Source organism: Zonotrichia albicollis, chromosome 4, assembly GCF_047830755.1.
Source record: "Zonotrichia albicollis isolate bZonAlb1 chromosome 4, bZonAlb1.hap1, whole genome shotgun sequence".
Lineage (NCBI taxonomy): Eukaryota > Metazoa > Chordata > Aves > Passeriformes > Passerellidae > Zonotrichia > Zonotrichia albicollis.
Genome location: NC_133822.1, coordinates 24,512,617 through 24,536,683, shown reverse-complemented (window position 1 = coordinate 24,536,683; position 24,067 = coordinate 24,512,617). Strand labels below are relative to the sequence as shown.

Here is a 24,067-nt window from a genome sequence, read left to right as displayed (position 1 = left end):
CACCCAGCAGCTTTAATTTTAGCTTCCAGTCACCTGTTTGGTTTCAGGAAGAACACACCATACTGAGCAGCAAGGTTCCTCTCAAGAATCTTAGCATCACCTCTTAAAGACAGTATTCCAGTTAAGTTTGTCCAAAAAGCACCCCAGAACAGATTTGCAACCAATGCACAAGAATTCTCAAACTGTGGCCTGTTAACTCCTGGGCTCTTTGGACTCCACCCAACAGGAAAAAGAAATAAGTAAGGAAAACAAACATGGCAGCAGACCAAAACCTCTCCACACAGAGTAAACACATACCCAAGAAAAAACTGCTACAGTACCACAATCTGATCAACAGGTTGAAAACTCTGAATGATGGACAACACCATTTCACACACTCATAACATCTTTTCATTTTTACACCTCCTTTCCAATGCCTCTGTAGTTCTACCTTCAGTGGGGTTTTGGTACTAAAATCAGTGAACATGCTTATGTAGTGCTGGTTTAGGTAACTACCCCTGTTTCTGGCACTGTTTAGCACTGCTGCAAGCCAAAGCCTCAGGGTCTGAAGATTGCTACATCCTACAGATCACAGCGACACATTTCTGCTCACAGCAGCAACAAGGAGAACATTTCAGGTTTTAGTTTTGCTTTCAGTTTGATTTAAAAAACTCAACCAAACGACTTCTGTACCCACACAAGGTAAATATAGACTAAGTTAAAGAGGAAGGAAATATTTATATCTCATGCAGATAAAAAATATATACATAGAACTGTGTTCCAGTTTCCCCTTCAGGAAAGAGAAAAATTAGCACAAAATTTGCCTTAGTCCACATGGAGAGTTACTGACAGAACTGGAATTTGAACATGAAATCCAGATTCTCAATGCTGTGCTTATGTTTCTGGATCATGTTACCTCTCAAAACAAGTAGCTTCTGAGAAATGAAGTTACAACACAAAGGCTGTTGACCCCTCTTGTTGTCACTTGGAGTTTGAAGCAGTTTCTTTGCATTAAAAGTGACCTGGAAAGGAGAAGGAATTTGGCCTGAGCCCCTTTTTCTGTTTCTTTACAAAAATGGGGCCTGAAAGTTTCCTTTTTCAAAATAATCTCTAAAATTTAACTTCTCCTTGTTTTTTCTTTTTCTTCCCCTTCTTCTCTTAACAAAAAATATTCTTATTCCTATCCATACCAGTAGATCAAGGAAAAATACCAAAGTCAGGACATCATTAAAGAAGTCTAGAAAATTGAAATAAAACAATTAGAGGAAGTGAACTGTAATCAGGAAATTGAAAATTTCTACTTTCTGTCATAATTTCGGTTGGGACAGAGTGGGGGTTTTCCTCAGTAGCTGGCACAGTGCTGTGGTTTCAGATTTAGTACAAAAATAACATTGATAGCAACAACCAGCACATCAGTTTGTTAGGCAGGGCTTACACAAACTCAAGGAGTTTTCAGCTTCCCGTGCTCTCTGCCAGTCAGCACAAGCACAAGGAGGGAGTGTGGCCAGCACAGCTGGCCTGAGCTTCCCACAGGATATTCCATCCCATGTTCCACAGCACAGAATATCATGCTCAGCACATGAACCATGGGGAGTGGGGTGGGAGGCACCAATCTCTGTTCAGGGAAAGGCTGGGCACCCATCAGTGGGTGGTGAGAAAATTTATCTGGCATCATTTGTTTGTCTTGGGCTTTACTCCTCCCTCCCTCTCTCTCTCATTACTCCTATTATTATAATTACTTAATATTACTTTGTTTCATTTATTAAGCTGTTCTTAGCTCAACCTACAGTTTTACCTTTTTTTCCCAATTCTCTTCCCCATGCCACTGGAGGTGGGAGGGAGGAAGGAGATAAACTGAAAGGGAGAAGTAAGAAAGGCTGCACGGTGCCTGGTTACCAGCTGGGGTTAAAGCTTAACACTTGTTATTAACCCTTAAATTCAAAGACATTTTGAAAAACAAAACAAAAAAATTTAAAACTGTTCTTAATTCTTGGGGGAAAAATCTTCTCCCTCCTTTCTCTTTAGCCATTTGTCTCCTCCTTTTTGTGCCAGTGCAACTCTGTGCAAGACTGTGATGCAAACCAGGACTGATTACACCACTGTAGCCCAAGGCTCAGTTACATCAGCATTGCTGACTGGAGAGTGAACTGAACAGGCAGCACAAGAAAGTTTTCACATCAGTCTTGTGGCCAGAGAGGTGAGATTGTGCTGTGCCCCCAGATACCCAGACATGTTTTTGAAGGTCAGAGTGGAGAGTTACATACTGGATATTTGGTTTTCTAGTCTAAAAAAAACAGCCCTTAAAAATAAGCAGAGAAAAAGAACGGAAAGGTCTTTCAGGCATTCTCTAAGAAAGAGAGAGAGAGAGAGAGAGAGAGAGAGAGAGAGAGAGAGAGAGAGAGAGAGAGAGAGAAAGAGAGAAAGAGAGAAAGAGAGAGAGATAGAGAAAGCGAGAGAGAAAGCAAAAGAGAAACAGAGAAACAGAGAAAGAGGCAGGAACCAAATTAGAAGCAAAACCAACCAACCAAACTCCCTGCAATACCTTTTCCAGATCACCTTTAGCAAAATCAGGCAGATGAACATGCCAGGACATTTAGGTAAGTTCAAAGAATGTTTGAAGTTATTAATTCTCCCTAGATTCCAAGAGCTTAATCTATTTTCTCTTTCAGTTTTTTTAACTCCTTTGACCTGCTGTATGTGGAATGAGATGAAAATTGTGATTCAACAACCAATCATCAGGTGCTGCCAAAAAAATCCAAACTCTTCCTTTGTAGTATCAAAAATACATATTCCACCTTTACACACTTCAAATTCACCACGTGGACAGGAGACAGACTTTTAAAGCTTTCCATAGACATCATAACTCAGGCTGTCAAAACAGCAATGCCTTCTGGGTAGCATCAGATTTGCTCCTATCCACTCCTGATTTGAAATATGCATTTTCAGATATAGGCTGGATTTTGCTAGAATTCCTAGTTATTACATTAAGCCATACAGCTAAAGCATATGGAAGTATCATTACTGCAAATATTTGTTATGCACTTACAAAACCTAAAACTCATTTTTGTGACTCACACAAGCAGTGTTTCAGTGATTTCAAAGAAAACTCTCCTTAGTTAACCTAGAAGCCTTTATTCTGGTCAGACATTTATTTTTAATTGAGTTTTCCTTGCAATTACATTTAATTCAGTTACAAGTTCTAGTATTTATAACCCCAGGAAGTGTTCATTCAGCCTTCAGTCAAATTTAATGAAAGCAGAAATTACTCAGCATGTTGCAGGTAAGTACTATTTTAAGAAAATACACAAGCTTTTATGGCAGAAAAAACACATTTACTTGCAAGAGCTGTAGTAATAGACCTGTTTTCTCAGCTCCTGTAATAAGTAACCACTCTTCCAATTAAACACACTCTGAGTATTAAAGAGATTAAATAATCAAGCAAAGGTTTCAAAGGAAGAGAGCAAAGTCCAGATGAATATTCAGTGAACTCCAAACTTCACCAATGGAAATGAGATGCAATGCTTTCCCCCCACTGGATCCAAAACTCACTGATGCCAGTAGTGACACAACTGTCTCCTGGCACATAAAAAAATCACTGAAGAGACTATAAGTAATTCCCAATATGACCCATGTACTGACAGCTCAAAATGCATGAAATCCTTCTTACCCCCCATCCCATCAATATCCACATCACATGAGCATACTGTGACTCTTCCTGAGCCTGTCCCCCACCTCCATAAACCACTGGCTTTCAGAGATGTTTTGGTCACAGGTCCAGCTTTTATTAACTGTTTAAGCATAATAAACACACACAGTGTGTTCCTCTGGCACCATACAAACTTAAAAGAAACTTATTGTTCTAAATTCTCCCCTATTAATCACCTCTGGCAGTCAGACTTGCTTTCCTAATATCTTGATCTAGTATCAGATCTAAGCTGATACCTTGTTACTACATTCCTGTTATGAATGAAGTTCTATATGTCTAATAAATAAGCAACAAAATTGAATCTAGCAACAGTTGTAATTGAACAGCAATTTTATATAAATGAATACAATCAAGTATATAAAATATAATCAAGCATATAAAAAATGTGGTATGATTAAGGTTCATGTAAAGCATAAGCAAAACCAATTGGGTACAGGGAGGGCTTCTCACTCTGCCTCATGTAGGAAACAAAGGAATCCAAGTTACACTTATATACTGTATGCTAATACATATCCATCAATAATTTTCCATAAATCTCCTCCTATTTTCAGTTCTTGAACTCTACATCACTGTACTGCATAGCACATGCTCCATTGTTGCTAGGGGTCTCCTGGCTTTTTGGTGGTCTTTCCAGAGGAAGGCTCATCATCTTCCTCACTGCCCTCTGAATAACCTGGCAGGTTGCACACGCACACTAAGCTTTGTGTTATATAAGTAACCATTATATTCCAAATAAGTCTTATTATTTGACAGATAAAACCACAATTTAAGATTCCATACCTGGAATTGTCCCAGCTTTGCTTATCCCAAGGCCGTTTCTGTTTTGGGATCTTGCTTATTACAATACTACATCCTGTATCCTGTTTTTCACATCAGCCAAAAGGGCCCATCTGCTTTGTAACATTCATCACATATACTTTTCCTTCATTATTTTATAACAATTATTTTCTAAAATATTGATATAGTTACAATTTAGCTAGCACAAATCATATCCATTTATCACAATTCCCAACATCCCCCATAAAACCCAGCTGTTCTTCTTTCCTAGTACAATATTTTAAACTGTCAGGTCAGTAACTGGTAAAGATACAAAATGTTATTACCATCAAAAATATTTTTACACACATTCTGTTTGGGACACAGGAGCTATGAGAATTAGAACCTAGACTAAAATGCTCTAGAGGTTCAGTATGCTGCACCAACTCCCATATTATCCCAAAGGTCCTCTCTCTTGCATCAATCTCACATTTCTCATTTTTATTTTCATGGCTTTGCATACACCATGTTCCTCTGCTGCAGTCCCTAAATTTCCCTCACTTGTCTACCCTTTAGTCTTATTCAAACCTAGCACTTGCTTCAGCAACATCTCTTAGGTCTGAAGCCCCTTTCTGCTCACTCTTATGAATGAAGTATAATTAATTTTTTTTTCAAACTTCTCTTTAGAAGCTGATAATTTTGCCAAGTCTTATCAATAAATCACAATGTGAAAAAAAAAATAAAGCATCTGTTCTTTCAAAGTATTTACTAGCTGCCCACAACCTACACAATTACTGCATTTCCTGTGAGTTTCTTTTACTTTGCAAAGTTTCCTATGCTAATAGCCAGCACAAAACCTTTAATGCTACCCAGGAAAGCTCTTGTGGAACATGTACTAGGGAATTCGAGTTCTATTCTTTCTTCATGCTCACTTCTTGTGCTCCTGAAGTTTTCAGCAGAAACTGCTAGAAAGCACAGCTATGCCAGCTCTGTACTGAACTGCCCAAATCAGGCTCAGGTAAGATAAACATGATTAGAGATTGATGGACAGAACTTTCATGGGTTCCACTTATTTCTCTCTTCCCACAACGCCAGGCTCCATGATATGCCATTCACTCCTGCAGTTTTAATTCAGTATGCTAAAAACTGCTTTAGCATTTGTACTATTTTGAATCTGAAACAATCAAACACTTCATTTGCAAAAGGTCTTTTGCAGTCTCTTTTGGATTGAAATAAAACAGTCCTTCCTGCCAACATAAAAGGCTAATCATAGATACAGACCAGTGGTTCTAAGCCACAACTATATTTGCACAAAACCCTTGCCTTTCTTCCCATTCTAATTTCTTAATCATTCAAATAAAGCTGTAAAACTATCTAAGACAAAACAACTATCTCAGTAGAAAAAATCCTATAAAATAGCCACAGTTTTGGACAGAATTTGGATCGCCTCTGATGCAGTATTTCCTGCAAGTGTCAGTATCTTTTCTACTTTAGTTTCTCTGATCTGTTGCCTATGCTAATGGCAAATTTTCTTGCTCTTCTCTTTGCTCCTCCAAAGGTAAAACAAGACAGGCTGATTAGAAGGCTGTATCATCCTTAAACCTCATAATGTTCCCCCCTGGACAGTACACTAATCAGTTTAACTATTATTGATTTAACTTTGCTGTTCCACAACAGAGACATTTACAGAACAGTCTAGGTTTTTTCTTATGTCAAGGTACAAAGGAATGTAAAAAAACTTTCATTATCATACCAAAATAAATCTATTCAAATGAGGAAAGCTGCACATCATTCATTTCCAAGAGGTAAGTTCCACACTCAGTTAGCAGGCATCTAACAAAACATCTAGCTCCATTTTTTTTAAAACAAGTCAGCAAAAAAGCACATGAATGTCCTATTCTGCTGGTTCAGCGAAGTCTGCTGGTCTTCCTTCAACTGCTAAAGAAAGTGTGCTGAGTTCAGCCAAGGACCTTAGCTGCAGAACAGACTTGCTTTCAAAGTGCAGAACTGCTGCTTTGTGTCAGGGAGAGGGAGAAACAAATATGCAATGGAAGAGTAAGAGCAAAGTCTAGAAAGGATCTGAAGGAAACACAAATGCTTTCAAGAACCTCCCTGACAAATGCTCACGCCACTCAGTGAACGGAATTCTCCACTTAACTTTCACAGGAAGCAAAAAAAATATTGTGAGGGGAAAGAGGGGGTCATCAGAGACTTCAAAAAATTGGTTACTACTCCCAAGGGAAAAGAAAAATCCATTTCTATCGCCACTCCCCAAAGCAGTATCTCAGTATCTTCAAAGACTTGTTATATAACTAAGCAGAGGCTATGGGACACTCCCACCTCTCAAAAAAAACCCCAAACATTTAGGACTGCTTCTGCATAACATTATTTGCTATCTTGCTTCTCTTCCTAATTTCAAAGTCACTATAAAAGTTATGGTCAAATTTTCAACAGGGACTACTCATTTTATCAATCTTACTGGTACAGTATTGAGAGACTATGCAAATCTCACAACCATCTGCAAAACTCAGATATTATCCTGCAATTCCCAGGGGACAAACAAAAACCAAACATTTCCCCTTGCCAAATCCAAAAAAAAGCCAAGTTCAAACAGTCCTACATTGCAAGAACACAGCCTGTACTTCCAGCAACTCACAGCTCAGTTTCTGGTAAGGTCTATCATTTCTCAGAAATCCAGTTTCAAAATTCCTTAAAATCTGAACAGTTTAATGGCCTGCAAGACACAAGTTCAGTTCCTCAGAGATGATGATACCACTTATTCCTTCAACAGCCAGTGAGCTGGAACCACAAACCTGACTGGCTCCTGCCATCTGCTCCCAAGAGATGTGGCTGTTCCCACACAAGCACAAATTCCAGCTAAGCCTTGAGCAGAGCAGAAGGCACAGCAAAGGACCTCTAAGACACTGCCTCTGAAGCAAACAGCTCAAGAGTCAATGACACAGTCCCCCCTAAAATGGCAAAGTGAAAAAGAGGCATTTTCAAAATAAAAGGAGACCACCATCCAAATATTAGGGCATGAGTTGGAATGCAAACCACACTGATACAGCAACCTTACTGTATTATTCTTACAAAGAATGCAGCAACATACAAAGAGGCTGGATTATTTACAGTAACTTCCTGGAGTTTAATAAAAAGTCCTTGAGTAAAGAGATGCATGAGATACTCCCTTACTAGCTAAAAATGAAGACATGCAGCAATCTCTGTTTTGCTAACAGAGATTGTTCAGCTGTGATCCTACACAGATGTGACTATTTGTTTGGTATTGCTTCCACACTAGCTAGTGCTTGCCTCCTGAAAAAGCCCCCAATATTACTGTTCTTTCAGATAAGCAACTTTTATGAGATGGCTATTACTTGACTGTAAAAGGAAGAAGAGGCAGCCTATATAAGGAAAACAAACAAGAAACCCCTACAATATACCATTCTCCCCAATTAGCATTTTGAGCCTCTGCCTTGGCAACAGGACTCCAGCTATTTAATGCCATGTTTTGTCAGTAATGTGATAAAGTCCATTTAGATCTCCTGGTGTAGGGTTATTCAAATCTTTGCTTCAAAGAGTGCTTCAAGTACCCTGTCCAAAGTACAGAAATTCCCATTCTAATGCCTATTCCTTACTTTTATCTTTTGCTATTAAGATGCAAGTTTATATCAACAATTAAAAATAGTATAAGGTAACAAAACCATCTTCTTCACATGCATTTTCATACATTTTAACTGATTTTCTAGAGTAGCTACCCCATGTGATGTCGAAGTAGTTGAAGTTCTGTCTGCATATGAAGAGCAAAAAGGCCACACAGCAAGAAGCCAAGGATATGCACACATGTCCAAAGGTGTTAATTTGATTACATGTTAATGCACTTACCTGATTTGATTTCTCTACTGTGCTACTGGGAACCTCTGTGGTATCCTTCACAAAAAAGTTATCTATGATGTGTCTCTCTGCACATTCCTGACCACAAATTGGACAGCGGATAACACCGACTGGGGGGAAAAAAGAAAATCTGATTATGCTTGCACAAACTAAGATATATTAAATAATTTTAAAGACAACTTGCAAAGATAAATATTTTTGAAAGGATGTTATACTACTTTCCTGTCAATAAGGTGCGAGCAAGAAAAAGAAAACTCTCATTTATCACTGAAGTAATGTTTACTTGTTGACATATTCTATCACCCAAGGTCAAACACTTTCCTCCTTCAATGCCATAAGGAATTTGCCTTAATCTAATAAAGAAATAATCATTTTACTATAAAGGGAACATATTCCCATTGACAATTTGTTGTAGAATGGATTAAAGTAAACACTTATTAGTATGGAATATTAATAAGGGACACTGAGTGGTATTACACACACACACACAAACATGCCAGTGGTGTGACGTGACTGACCTTGATCCATGTCACATGAGAACACAAATGCAGCACATTCAGATTTAATGAGGTGACTCGTAGAGAGGAAGAATTGACCTGTATTAATATCATGACTACATTCACATAAAGGGAAAGTAATAAAAACTTAGGAATAAATAAGCAGGGCTCTCTCCCTCCTCTCCTCTGCAAGACACAATGGAGTACAATTCTAAGACAGAAGCATAGTTAGGCTCCAGGTTGAAGAAAGCTGAGAACCAGTAACACAAAGGGTTAAACAATTAGTCTTTTCAACAGAATGGAAATGATAAAGTTCAAAACTTGGGGTTGAGCTGTGAGTAGAGTGGGTTGAAATGGAAAATATCTATATAAACATTTTTAAGCAGAAACTTTTCTAACTGCAGAAAATAAGAATATCCTATTAGCACTGAGGTTTGTTTTTAACATCCAAGAAAAATCTCTAAATGCTAGGCACTGATATCTTGCTTGAAGAAAATTACTGTAGTCATTACAACCAAAAAAGGAAGCAATTGAAACTAAGTTAGGCTGAAATAATCACTTAGGACATGGAAGTCACATGCAAAAAGCCTTCAGTAGAACAGTCATGCAAGTGTACACTGACACAGATTCTAGACCTTCAGCTCCCATTTGTGAGGAAACATAAATTTAGGGCCTTAAAAAAGATCTGTTTAACCTGTTAAACTTAATGAATTCAATATCAGTATATAACTCACCACTTGCATATTTAACTAAACCAGCGTGGGCTTAAAGCAGTTTCTGTTTCATTTTTACAATAAAATATAAAAGTATAGAAACTATTAAATATTTCACTTTCTGCAGAAGAACTTTATTTCTTACTCTGATTGCTTCATACAAGATTTAGGTAACTTTTTCATAAGATTCTTCCAACAGATGCTCAAGATTTAACTGGCAACTCAGTATAAAGCAGTGCTGTAATAAAAGTCCACCCATTTTACTAAAGCAATTCTTATTCTGGAAAATCAGCAAGCAGTTTTTCACTTGATATCAAGGCATTTCACTTTCATCTGCACAGCTATGATGTTGAGCCTGATTTTACTCTAAGTGCCATTTTACCAGTCTGCATTTCAATACACATTTGTGCAGTTTCCTTTGATATACAAATTCCATTTTTTGGCTACAACTTTTGTAACATTTTTTATATCATCATCTGCAAGGATAATTGAGAAATTCAGTTTTGCTAAGTCAAGTAGCTAGCAGAACTGCAAGTACTGAATTTCTCCTGTAATTAAGCAAATCAATTTACAGTCAAGAGTGAACACATCTCCTAATACTCAAGCTACACACTTTCCAAAAAAGACTATTTTTTACATTTTTCAACACCACTAATTACAAACCACCTTCTCCCTGTTCATTCTCGATCCTGACAAAGCACAGTGCTCTGGGTTGATACCAAAATAAGCTCGGGAGGAAACTTTCTAACACAATTTAAAGTACTAAAAAAAGCGGACATTCTTTATTGCAGCACACTGGATGCACAGAGGTTATTTCCTCTACTCTGATGTGTCACTAAACTTTACAAAAAATGTATTTATTCCATTATGATCATTAATATTGATTACACTGTACTTCCTGGCTAATACATCACTTTTTCTATAACTAATTTGCATGCATCTACCTCTTAGTAAGAGTAGTCCTTTTGTGTTCCTACAGGGTCCTGTGAAGGGGTCTCTGGTGATTGTATTCCCTGACAGCCCCCAGAGTTACAGGTGACCTTTCCTTGAATTTCTCTTGAGAATTCAATTTAAGAATTCAATTTAAGAATTCCCTGACAGCCCCCAGAGTTACAGGTGACCTTTCCTTGAATTTCTCTTGAGAATTCAATTTAAGAATTCAATTTAAGAATTCAATTTAAGAATTCAACAATTCACTGCTGCCTCTTGTTATGTAGCTACCACAAAAGCCACTGTATTCCTCATTATCTGTTTATCCACTGGTTCCAGCCACATGGAGCATCCTGTGTGCCTACTTATATGTTATTCAATCTACTTCTTTAAAACACATTGTTCCCTTACTTGGACAAGTCAGGCATCACGATGTTCTGTTCCTTTTATCAAGGTCAACACAGGTGTCTTGAGTTGGTCTTTGCATGTGTTTGGGAGATGGGTATAGACACAGAATGAGACTGGCAAACCAATTCAGGCATAGATTTATTTCTCCTGCTCTCCCAAGCTTTACTTTCATCCCCTGCTCTGCCTCACTGCCCAAATGTACTACTGACTACAGTGAGGCAACATGAGAAACAGCACAAGGATGGGAAGAGGACAGCACCACCACTGAAGATTAAACCTGGAGCCACTGAACAAGATCAGCAGCATTAACCAGGGTTTGTAAGTCAGCTTGAGTTTAAAGTATGGAATACAAGGAAGGGGAGGCAAGAAATTAGGAAGCATATCAAGGCAAACCAAATATTTCACATGCCTTTTCACCAACAGAATATTGCCTACTACCTATTCAAGAAATCATTTAGAATTTCTAGTGTGACATGGGAGAGGGGGAAAAAAGGAAAATTTGCCTAAAACTCTCAAAATCTTCATGAATTTTCTTTTCTAGAATTTGTTATGCTGCCTAGCCTTATGTCAGGGGTTTCTTCTGCCACTGTGTGAGGGTAAACTTGCTTTTGGTATCATCCTGAATTGATGACTGCTACACAAATCAGTTTCAACCCAGATTTAGTCAACCTCAGGATGGTGAATTTAACCAAAAAAACTCAAGTACCAGAGTTTCTATTAGTCAAAGTAATTCTATAAGATTCTTATTTCTCTTTAATGGAGCAAACTCAGGAAGGTGAAAACATATGACTTAAGTTGGGAGGAGTTTCATAATCATCATCACTATAATTGTGAGGATGGTGAGTGAGCAGATTCCACATTTTTTCTGCTCCTTTGTTCCAGGTGTAAGGAGTTAACACAGTTGCCTGTCTCAAACATTGTCACAGCCCCAGGTTGACTTTGCCATGAGATAAGCACAGAATGGAGTGACAGGACAGTGCTATTTCCAGGCCTGGCAGAGGTGAGACCTGGCTAGCTCATTCTGGGTAATGCATCCCAACAAAAATTCCCACTGGGGAAATATGTGTAAAGAAGTAACTGCTGGTATGCAGATCACTTGCAAAAGAAAGATCACCCCAAGTTCTGGAAAAGCTGAAATCTGTGACCACTACCAACCACTGAGACCACCTGAAAATACCTGAAACTTGGACTGTAAGATAAGCCACCACAGCAGGAACCTGAGATAAGATAAAGGGGTGCTGTTGTCTGAGTGTTATCGGAGATCTAGGGGGAGGTTAACAAAGCTGGGGGAGAAGAATTTGTCACACAACTGCAGAATTTATGGGCCACAAGGAAAGCCAGCTCAGCAACTGTGCTGAAATCAGCCTGGGCTTGGTAAAATGTAATTCCAGCAGGGGGAGATCGACCACCAACTCAAACAAAGAGGAGGAGTACTAATTTGCATTAGAAGCACGGGAATCAATTAACCAATAGAATAGTAGCACTGTGTAGCCAATGAGCAGTAATTTGTTTCTTTGCTGATATGTATGAATAGTGAGAAGACCTGGAGAATACCACTAGCAAGAGAAGCCCAGGGTGAAGAAGGATCAAAAAGACACCACTAGATGTATAGGTGGTGATTATCTGATCTCTCTTTCTGCTCTCTTTTCCATTTCTTTCTACCCTTCTCCCTGACATTTCATGTTAAATAAAATCTGTATTATGGACGTCGGTGTATGATCTTGTTTGACCCCTAATTTGGGCAGAAGCACATCTCAATAGCTGGATCTTAGCATCAGGAGCATTGTTTTTTCAGCTGTAAAAGGAGCTGGATCAAGCCCTTGTGGCTCTTAAGTAGGAGTAAAAGAGAAGACCTCCACTCTTGTGAGCAGCATTCTTACAAAAACCAAGCAGTTGTGGGATGTCACACTGAGATTCTGCTTGAACCAGGCCAGGACACAGCAATGGCTAACTAAAGTAGCAATGCTGGCTCACTTGCTCGTTTCATTTCTATCCTGTGAGAACAAAGATTTGTGCTGCCATGCACTGAGCTGGATTAGGGACTGCAATATTGATTCAATGGGGCTGTGCCAGGAGAGGAGAGTGTTTCCCCTCACTGTCTCAGGCTCATAACATGTGCGCCTCTTTCAAGGAATGCTAAAGTGCATTTTAGGTATGAAAAATCATGGCCCATTCTTAGGCTTCTTCACAAGTTACATGCTGCATCCACAAGGGCATCTCATGCCATTCAGTGGAATGGATTTATAGGTTATACAGTATTATTTCCACCTCCAAACTCAATGTCCTGGGAGTGCATTCAAGACCACTGAAGCATCCCAAGACAATAGGAGGAGACTCTCTGCTTTGCCCCAATTTTGACTCATTTGCATCTTCACTGTTGCAAACATGTTTCAGAGCCAATTTAATAAAGCCACTGGATGATCATTTGTAGATCCAAGAGGGTATTTTTGTTAGTAGATGCAAAGTGCTTTACTAAAAAAAGGAGGATTTAATAGTTCCCTTTCTTCAGATTAAATCAGTCAAAAAACCCACTAGTTTTCTGAAAGAGAGCTCTCTTTATTAAATAGAGTGCTCAGAAGCAACTGGCAATTTTACCTGCAACAACATAGTCATTACAGAATAAATAATTAGGGTTTTGTACAGCAATCTTTCCCAGTTTTACAGATGTTTTGGTTGAAATTCTAACCATACAGATTTCAGAACAAAAAAATATTATCAGCAAGTTACACATCCAGTTAAAATGTTTAAAACATGGACATGCTAATTAAAACTAATAAAAGGTATGTCAGAGATTGAAGGCAGCACCAGCTATAAGATTTTTAACACAACTACACAGAAAATTAGGGTGTTCTTACTGTGAGCTACAGATTCTTTTCTCCTCTTGCTCTTTCTATAGATACCATTAATACTTGCAAGCCTTTTCATTAAAATGCATGGGTTTGAGGATAAGCAGGTTATATTTACACAGGTCATGTTTCCCAGTTAAGAACAAACACTTAGAAAACTTAATTTGAAAGGCAGTATCTTGTAAAATAATGTGTGAATCAATTTTTAAAATAATTACTGCTTTCCTCTTGCTTCTCATTAAGCCACTACTGGTGCTGCAAAATTGGCAACTTCTTCAAACCAGTTTGTTCCAGAAAAAGCTGCTTCCATCTAGTTGTGACAGCCTGCTGCTGCTAGTAGAGGGGAGATAGGTTAAACCAATAAGCAGGCACATCTCAAGGGAAAATTGGCACCTACTGCCAAGATATAAACATTCCAACCCACCACCAATCTAGCAAAAAGTTTATTAAAATTAAAATTAATTAATTGTTAATTTAAATTAATTTAAATCCTTTAAAATGCAAATAAAGGAAAACCAGACAAAGACTATTAGCTGTAATCCCCCCTCTGGAAGAGTGTTACAGGCCAGTTTTTATGCTGCAGTATATTGACTTTCTTGGAAAGCACTGCAGAGCTGAATTAAAATATTTCAGCTGCTCTGTGAAATGGTTCATTGTTTTTGCTATACATGCCCAATCTTCAAGCATTTTAGATAGCATGTATTAGACTTCAAAAATTGTAAATTTTGCAAGGATTGACTCTCCAGCTACTTCTGAGTACCTTAAGAAATTCTGGTGGCAGAGTTTACATTCACATACAGAGCTGTCCAATGCATTTTCTTCAACAACACAATTATAAGAAGTGTCACAGAAGTGTCACAGTGCTAACAAAAGGAAACATTGTTATTGTGGGATGGACAATGTTTAAGTACAAGACGATGAACAAAAAGTCTCACTGTCTTGCAATGAACGTGCTTAAACGATGATGCAGAATCTGCCAACAAGCCAATTGTCACTGCTGACTGTGATGAGCATCTCTTTCATCAAAATTAAAATACATTCTTTCCAGTCCTGAAATTGTCAAGTATTTCCAAATGATATGTGATGAATTCAGACATATAACATGCAAGGATGTTTAAGATTCTGTGATACTCTTGCATTATTTTCTCTGATTAGCCAAGTATTTCATTTTAAAAGTGGGCTTAATGCTGTTTAGATTTATACATTCTATTGAAATATCATTTTGCAGATACTCTTGGATCTTGCCAACAGTGCTCAAGTCCATTGTATCCATGTGTTTCTGGAACAAGGAAATTAGTACCTTTCTCCGTAAATAGCAGCATGTTATAATTAATTAAAAAAAAAAAAAAGATGACTGGGATAAAAAAATTTGCTGTCAGAATCTCTGGTATGAAGATGGACCCTGCCTTACAGCACAATACTAATAATAATTTCTTTGGAGCACTACATTTCATACTCTGCTCTTCATCTTTTTGAGTTCTCATTTACCAACAGCTGTTAGTTCAGCAGGGGCAGTACAGTGCATTTATTCCCAGAAATCCCAGCTATAAAAATAGCAGGTTAGCAGAATGTAATTTGGACAGCAAGAGCCAGTCGCAGCCCAAAGAACCAAGCCCTTCTCAGGCACTGGAAGAGTGAGTTCTTTTTAATTCTTTGTTGAGTGGATGAAAACTACACTCCAACATGTGACACTCTTGAGTGTTTTGCCCACTTCTTCTGTTTAGCCCCAGCTACCTTAATGTTCCCATCAACACTGAGCAGATGTGAGGGTAAAAAAAGCCTCAAAAAATAACTTTTAAGAATCGGGATCATATTAAGGGAACCGAATTTGAAGCAGTAGTGGGAACAACAGTGGGTAACAGGCTTTACTCAGAGTATTTCACTGTAAATGTCATCCAAACAGGAATGACAATCCAACTCAAGGCCTTTGACTAGCTCATGCTACTCCCTTTCTTTTTCAACTGCTCTGATGCATCCTTGCAACCTGTTCCTCACCAGCCTGCTTCCATTCTCAATATGCTCACCACTCAGAAACTGGAAACTACCTAAGAGACTTGGCAAGCTTCCCTCTTGGCCCTCACTTTGCCAGCCACCAGCCTCAGGGGAGCAATTCAGGTGCCTTAACAGACATACCTCATTTGAAGGTAATATCCTGCCTGGCTTCCAGCTATATTCCAGAAGGAAATAGGGCTCCTGTGGATTGTGCAGTACATTTACCTGCCCTTTTAAAATATTACAGGCATCCCAAAAATTCAGCAAGGCAGAAGATATTTTAGTTCAGACAGATGAATTTCAACTTACCTGCCTTCAACTTATTCTATGCCATGTATTTTTGATACTGTGATCTTAAATTCCTGCTGGAGAATACAACTGAGGCACACAGATCTTTGCACCCTAACAAACTGCAGTCTGTAGCTCCAAAGGAAAACTTGCTTTAAAATCTTGAAGTGCCCATATTCAGATCCATCAACCTGTTAACTGCAGTGTTCGTGGCATCTGTCCATATTCTGCTACATGGATATTTATTTTGAGGTTCTCCTCAAGGACAGAGTTCAGAAATCATCAAGACCTCTGTTATGTTTCCTTCAAACTATCTCAAAATACAGATTACAGCGATGCAAAATGTAATGGAACATTCCATCAACTTTATCCATAAAGTATTTGTGCAGGGAATGGATGTTTAAAATAACATGGAAATTATATGTTGGTTTAAAATAATAGGCTCTGCCTTTATTTGGATTATTTTGTTTGGTGAGAGGGTAGAGAGAAAAAAAGGGCTGATTGTTACTAAGAAGAGATTTTTTTATTAATTAATGTCTCTTCAATATATTCTTCAACAACAGTACAGTAATAGCACATTTACCATCCAAGTACACTGGCCAACACTTAGATACCCAACAGCAAAAAAGAGGAATTTATGTATTTATCAATAAATTCAGAGTATTTTTAAAGGTAAGATTTTGAATCAGTGTTGCAATTAAATCTGTTCTATAACAAATACTTTGACCTGGCAGTATTTTAAAATTTTCTCGATTTATCTTTTTAAAGCTTGCTGTTGGACAGGGACAGAGGCTATGAAAAGTACCAAAAATACTTGATGAAAATTCCCACTCTAGTAAGAGAAAAAAATAAAGATACCTATTTCCTGCAGTTTATATCAGATAAGTCTGAGTGCTCTGCAAGACATTATTAATGGAATAAAAAGTAAAGCTCCAAGCCATTCAATGCATTTAAGTAATATAAACCAAGACTCCCAAATCCAGCCTATTCTGACTACATGTTATATTTAAAAGCTGTTCAACAATAAAGGCAGGAGTTTTGCATCTATGAAAAAGCAACTCTTAATGGCAGCACAAAACTAATACTGATTTATTATGCTGATTCCACAGAATAATATTTTACACCTGAAAAATGGATAAAGTTTCTTTGGACTGTGGCCAAGTTTGAGTACCTTCAGTGGGATTCATCTAAACATTACATGAAGTTCCCTTCATTGCAGACATAGGTAATAGGTCATGAGTGGTCTCCTTGTTAAAGCAGATGTTTACACTTGGTCAGATGAACTACACCTTAAACACATTCACTTCTTTCCAGTAATTATATAGTACTCTTATCCACTACTGGGCATCCATTTCAATTGCAAAAATTCCTCTGATATTCTAAAACTAGTCATTAAAAGATAAGAACATCCTCCAAGTATACTGCAGCTTACAGGGATTGCACTTTGCGTGTGGATGGTCAGGAATAAAAAGCCAGCTCACTTTGTATTCTTCTCTTACATGCGCCCAGTATGCCACAGCACCATTGTAAGGGTTTGAAAAGCAAAGTGCCCACCTTTTCCCAGCTCCCACACAGCTTTAAGAGTACCAAGCTGGAGCAATATATGCATTGTGAGAGTCACACAAGGCTATGCAGCCTGCAAGAACCAGCATTAATTAAGAAGCAGTGTTATCATCTCCTCTGACACTGTATTAATACGAAAATTACCGAATGTAACTAATAAAACATATTCCTTCTGGATTGAAGAGATGAACTAATTGATCAAATAAGAACAACAGGGATTTCTAACAGCTGCCCTACAGCTTCCAGGAAACAGCAGGTTACAGAGCCAGCAGTGATAGTGCTTATGTTCCCATGGTGTTTCTCCTTCTGTTGCTGTAACCTGCAGTAGGTAACTGAGCCATGAGCCAGAGCCTGTTGGCTGATGTGAATGGATATCCACATCCCACTGAAGAAATCTAGTATTCCTATGGTTTCCTCCACTTTCTCAGAACTAAAGAACAACTCATTCAAAGGAGCTCTCCCAGCATGACACTCTTGGCACAAAGAATGAAGCCTAAGAAAATTAATCTTCCACCAAAACTGGTCTTTTTAAGTGCCATTTATAGATCTTCTGTTCTTCACTCACTCAATCTCTTTCCACCTGCTTGCACCCCACTGCCTCAAAGGATTGATAATGAAGTTGTGGAAATACTACACTTGGCATCCAATAGCAGCTTGGGAATGAACTAGGACTGTACTTCTATTCCTTCTTTATTTTTAAGGAATAATCACAAGGGCTCCACCATGGCACTGTGGTTCCTTATCTACTTGTCTGGCATAATGAGAAATGAAAAGCAAAACCAACCAGCCACAACTTTAAGCCAGAACAACAGTGATTCTGGTAAAAGTTTGAAGCCAGACATCCTGCAGCTTACAACACCTACACTATATTCTCAAAAATTTTGATCAGTCAGAAAGGCAGCCAAAGAAACCATTTTAAATCTGACCTCATCTCAATGGAACTGGGAGCGGGGAAAAGGAAAAAAGCCCACACAATACAAACAATCAGATTGGAAAACAATACAATAATGCTGTTGCTAAATGGACTTTTAAAAGATGTAAGATTAGCATTTAGCTTCTTAAAGAATCCAGACTACATTCAGCTCTTGCACAAAGGGTGGAAGAGCTGGTTTATGGGTATCCATTTGGGATACCCATAAGCAAAGTCATCTTCATTTTGCCAAAACGGTTTCTAAAATCATTATTTTGATGAGAGCTCTTTGGCCCTGTTGAGTGTCAATGGCCGTGATAATAATCTAGAATACACATGAGCCACCACAAATCATGGCTTTGCTTCTAATTTGTATCTAGTCCAGCTATAAGGCCATTTTTGAAACGCAAAAGGCAAGAGTGCTGTCTCCCTGCACAATCCATCAAGATGCACACAATTTTACTGAAGGTGCCTGTGCCAACAGCCTATATATCAAATACTTGTTTACTGAGTGATAGAAGCAATACTTGCAAGTCATTGTTTTGGTACAAATAGGAGTTATGACAAACATAAGAGTATTTTCTTTTGTTTTTTTGTTTAAAATTCACTGTTAGATGAAGGAAGACCACAGGTCCTCCCACATGTTCCATTCCAGAAACTTCTGAACACTCTTTCACAAGACTGGACTCTGCCTTTGCTATGAAGCAGAAAATAAACATTCTATTTAACAACTTGGAGTGCAATATTTGAAGAAAGTTTATCTGTATGGGAGTCCAGAGATGCTAGCAGCTCTATCTGAACACCAGCTATGCTTATCCAAGGAAAGAATTCTATGTGTCTGTTTTGAGGTAATACTTACTCAGACAACATTTAACACATGAGCTCTGAAACCACATTTGAGTTTCTTGCATAGAGAAGGGACTGAAGAAAACTTTAGAACTTCTAAAGGAGATAAAGTTCCTTTAACAGTTGATTAAACTAAACAATCTAAGTACTCTAAGTTTAGTGATTTCCAATATATGCTAAGCAATGAGTTATACCCTCTCAGTCCCTACTCCCAAAGGGAGGATAAAACTGAACTATTGAAGGCCAAGCAGTCTGTAGTTAGTAAGCTCAACAACCAGCCCATAAGCTAAAACAACTGAGAACAATAGCTGCTAATGTGTGAAATGCCCCTTAACAAGACAAAACCAAATAAGGAACAGAACTATTGAGTGCTGAAAAACCAACTGCTTAAGCAAGAAAAGGTAGGAATCTGTAAACACACAAAAGAGATATATATAATCCAGACATACAAGACCCCCAGAGTTTCAAAGTTCCCAGCCATTACTGAGGTCCTGCTACGGGACACAACCCATCATTATACAGCTCTACATTCATTCAACAAAGCTTGTCTGCTAAACAGATTGTCTTTATCTGTGTCCAACTGATGAGTTGCCTGCTACCGTAATTTATCACTTTGGGGCCGTGATACTGAAACCAGCCAGATAAAAACTATTTAACAAGTTTTAAGTATGACAAAGCTGGCAGTCTTTACTGCAGTGCACTGGTCCCTTGGAGGATCCTTCCTCTAATCAAGTTCCCTGAGCCAACAGGTTCTCATCATACACACTGGTGGCATATTCATTAGCTATCCCCCCTTACTTGATGAATATGTATTACTTTATCTGACACAGTCACACCCCTTATTGGGAGTCCTTACAGGATTCCTTGGGGGTCTTTTTCAGTGGCCCTCAATGTCCAGGGTCCTTTTGAGGTGGCTGTTCCTTGACCCCGGTGGCCACATTTCTCTTCACAGAGAAAAGCAAGGCACAACTTCCCAAGGATATTTCTGGGATTCACATTCTCTGAACCTCAGAGAAAGAAAATATAACTCTTATCTCATCAACTGTGCCTGTGTTTTGGAACAAGTGGAATGCATTGAGGAAGATTATTTACCTGAAGGAATTTGCTTGATGGGATTCTGGTGTGTTTTGATTCATTGACCAATTGAACCCACGTGTGTGTGAGTGTGTGTGTGTGTGTGTGTGTGTGTGTGAGTGTGTGTGTGTGTGTCAGGACTGTTGGCTGACAGTCATGAGATTCCATGCAGTTGAGTGTTTGTGCAGTTTCAGTTTAGATGTAGTGTAACATAGTACAGAATAATATAGTATAATAAAGTAATTAATTAGCCTTCTGATATCCATGGAGTCCTCCCTGTCATTCTCTCCCCTTTGTCAGGGTTGCCCTGTTTTCACTATAAGTGGTGAATCCCACACTGGCCGTAGCATGAGCTGAAGAACCGTGACCCTGAGACTGGGCGGAGTTTGCAGCCAAGGCTGAGCACGGTGAATCCCAGAAATATCCTTGGGAAGTTGTGCCTTGCTTTTCTCTGTGAAGAGAAATGCAGCCACAGACCTCCACTTTTGAGTAAGCACAATATCATTTTTTTCTGTAACTTCTGCTTTGTCAGCCTTGCAGAGCTGAGCTGGCATCCCACTTGCCTTTTGCACGACTTCTGTTTGCCTAAGTTACATCCTTTACCTATTCCTGCAAGGCTGTGCTGTTCTGTTCCACTGTCCTCAGACTAAAATGGTTTTCTGGTCTACTGTCAGCTGGGCAATGCTATGAATTCCAACTTTTACTTGAAAACTGTTGAAAACAATAGTTACAAATCACCAAAGTTTTTCCAAAGGCAAAGAAGTTTCAAAGCTGCTACCCCTTCCTAAACCAACTGGTGAGAAGGGCATGTAATTGACACTCTTACATTATTTCAGCAACTACTTTACTCATTTTAAAGCAAAGTCCATGACAGAAAAAAAAAAAAAAATGTGTTTCAATTCACACTTCTGCTGTTCAGGACAATTTTGCATACTGCTTATTTCTAGTAACAGACTTGTTGGTGCTGGGCTGTTTTGTCAAGGCACTGCACCTTGCATTTAAAATTAGAACCTTGCTCCCACTTTAAAATGTCTCATTCTCCAGTCCCAGCAGTGCTGCAGCTCTCTCCCTCTTCCTTTCCACCCACTCATTCCCTGTGCAGCTGCCAGCATTCCCTCCCCTAAGAGCATCAGTGTTACAAGTACCCTGGCACTGCAGGGTCACAACATCAACTTGTGTGAGGGCTGGATCAGAGCATCAGTTCAGCAAACTTCAGCTCCACACATCCTTGTCCACACTCAAACTCTAGAGCATGCCTAGAAACAAATGAAGCCAATCAAGTAACTTTTATTAAATGCTTTCTGACCTCATGTAGGCATCCTAGAAAATACAGGGGGGGTTTCCAAGTCAGCATGTATGTTAAAATAGCCCTGTTTCTTTTTCATGAGCTACAGTCCAGACAGATGTGTTAGCTCACTGGGAAAATTATACAGTCACTTTTCAAATTAGGCAATCATTTTAGTTCAAAGAGTATTTGCACTACAGTCCTGTTTTATTCAAATTCAAACTATATTCACTTGAGGGACTACAGTTGAAAGGGAAACTCTCCATTTTAATAGAAAGTTGCCTGTGGCAACTTAGTTATTAATCAGAAGCAGAAATCTTTCTGCATTCAGAAGGCAAATGGCTCAGCTCCCCTGTCCATGTACTCCCATTTACACAGGATTTAGCACCAGATTTCTTTTTTGAAATGAGGATGTCTCCATGACCCAAATCCACGTTACAAACAAGGGCCCTCAAAACCCATGAGTGCAGTTTAAAGAGCTGAGCCTTGCTTACCTGTCATCTTTTTGCCATAGCCCACTGATAAACTTCAAAAATAACTAGAAACCTTGTTTCACATCAGTCCTCTATCACGTTAATAATGTATGTAAGGTAATGTGCAATTTTGTCCCACATAAAAGCTTCAGATAAGCATTTACTTGAATCACTGGAGACACAGTGTCAACTAATTAGGGACATTCCTGGGTTCTACCTTCAGTTTCATAGCTGATTTTACAAGACTGTTTCCTGGTAAAAAATGTGTCATTTTCTTACTTACTTTACACAACTGTTTAATGCTTTCTTTGATGGCAAAGAAAGAGTTTTACACATACCCTCTGGCCAGCAGGTGAAAAAATAGATTTGGTCAGTTCAACTATGGCACTGAAGCCTTCAAAGCACATTTGAACTGCAAGCACCTACTTTAAACATACACAACTCCATAGCTACCTAATTACTGAGGTAAATTTTAAAAGCATCACCATTGCATCAATTTAAAAGCATCAATTTTTTATGAAACAATTTTTTCCGTGTCCTTTAAATTTGCCAATTGGTGGGCATCTGGCATCCATCCAAGGTCAAACCACTGTACTGCTGTATTAAAGTATATAATTTTGCTGCAAAAACCTTTTAAAAGCCTGAATTTCCAATTTCAGAAATAATGGATTTTTTAATCTAGTCTCTTACTCATCCTGAAATACAGTCCTACTTAGAATTCACCTAAAGTTCCTTTTGGTATTCCCCTGGCTTGTTTTTAGATCAGGTGCAACAGGCAAAATACCAGCTTTGCAAGTTCACTGTTACTGGGAAATTCCACTAAATAATATGGAAATTCCTCCTACAGCACCTCAGCAAACACACACAATACTGGCATAAAGATTTACCTGTACAAAAGGCAAGTTTCTTTAACAATACTACATTCAGAATCAAGAAATTCAACAAAATTTCTTTCTCAGATTTAACAAACTGGGTGAAGTTGAGAGAATGTGGTCATTTTGTAGCACTCATGGAATTCAGCAGATCTGCTGCATAACTGAGTAGTTCTTCAGAACATCTTTCCTAGGAATAAGCCAGCCCACAAAAACATTCTTCCACTTGCCTCTTCATGAACATATGCACCACTATTTTCCCTTGCTCTTCAGACGAGATATTTTCTTAAGAGATATCCCTACTATAAGCATTAAAACAACCCAATTCATTTTCAGTTAGACACATCTGAGAATTTTTAATACATTAGTATATTTGATTTCCTTATGATCCTTTCACCTTATGATTTACAATTCCTTTCCACTGCTAAAACTAGTTGCTTACCAGAGACATAATTAGCTGATTTTGTATTGAAACAGAGCTAGGTTGGCCTCTGAGGATAGAAGTCTTTGTCTGAAAAGAAGTTTCACACAATGATACACCTGTTTTGATAACTTGTACAACCTAATTTTTCTAAGGCTTCCAACTGGAATGAGCTTGGCATCTGCAGTTATTTTAACACTCATCTGATGTTCCTGATGGCTTCAGCTTTTCAATCTCCCACTTTCCATGGGTGAAAGAAGCAAGAACATAAATGCACCCAAACTACCCTAGAAACACTACTCTGCATACATAAAGCAATAAACATCTATTACATACTTACATTAATCATATATCAGGGCAAGCATGATTCAAGCTAATTTCCTCAACATGCAGTTGCCTGCCTTAATAAAGGCTGTATAGGCATGCCTCCAGATTTTTATGGAATTCCTGGTAGAAGAGAAAGCAGTACCTTTTGGCAAGCATATGCCTACTTCAAATTACACTTGTACAGTAAGCATCATATCCCATCATATCTATCTCCAGATCATACTTTTCTCTAAAAGAAGGGTATTACAACTAGAAAAATAAGAACTTTCTCCATTAATATTTATATTAAT

General features: G+C 38.4%; 1 protein-coding gene across 1 annotated transcript in view; it reads right to left on the bottom strand.

The window, feature by feature from the left end:
* TRIM24 (tripartite motif containing 24) overlaps positions 1-24,067 on the bottom strand; it is a 56,605-nt gene that overhangs the window by 27,165 nt on the left and 5,373 nt on the right. Inside the window, exon 2 of the mRNA XM_074539138.1 lies at positions 8,324-8,442. Within this exon, the coding sequence (XP_074395239.1) occupies positions 8,324-8,442 (119 nt within the window). The remainder of the gene's footprint in view (positions 1-8,323; positions 8,443-24,067) is intronic.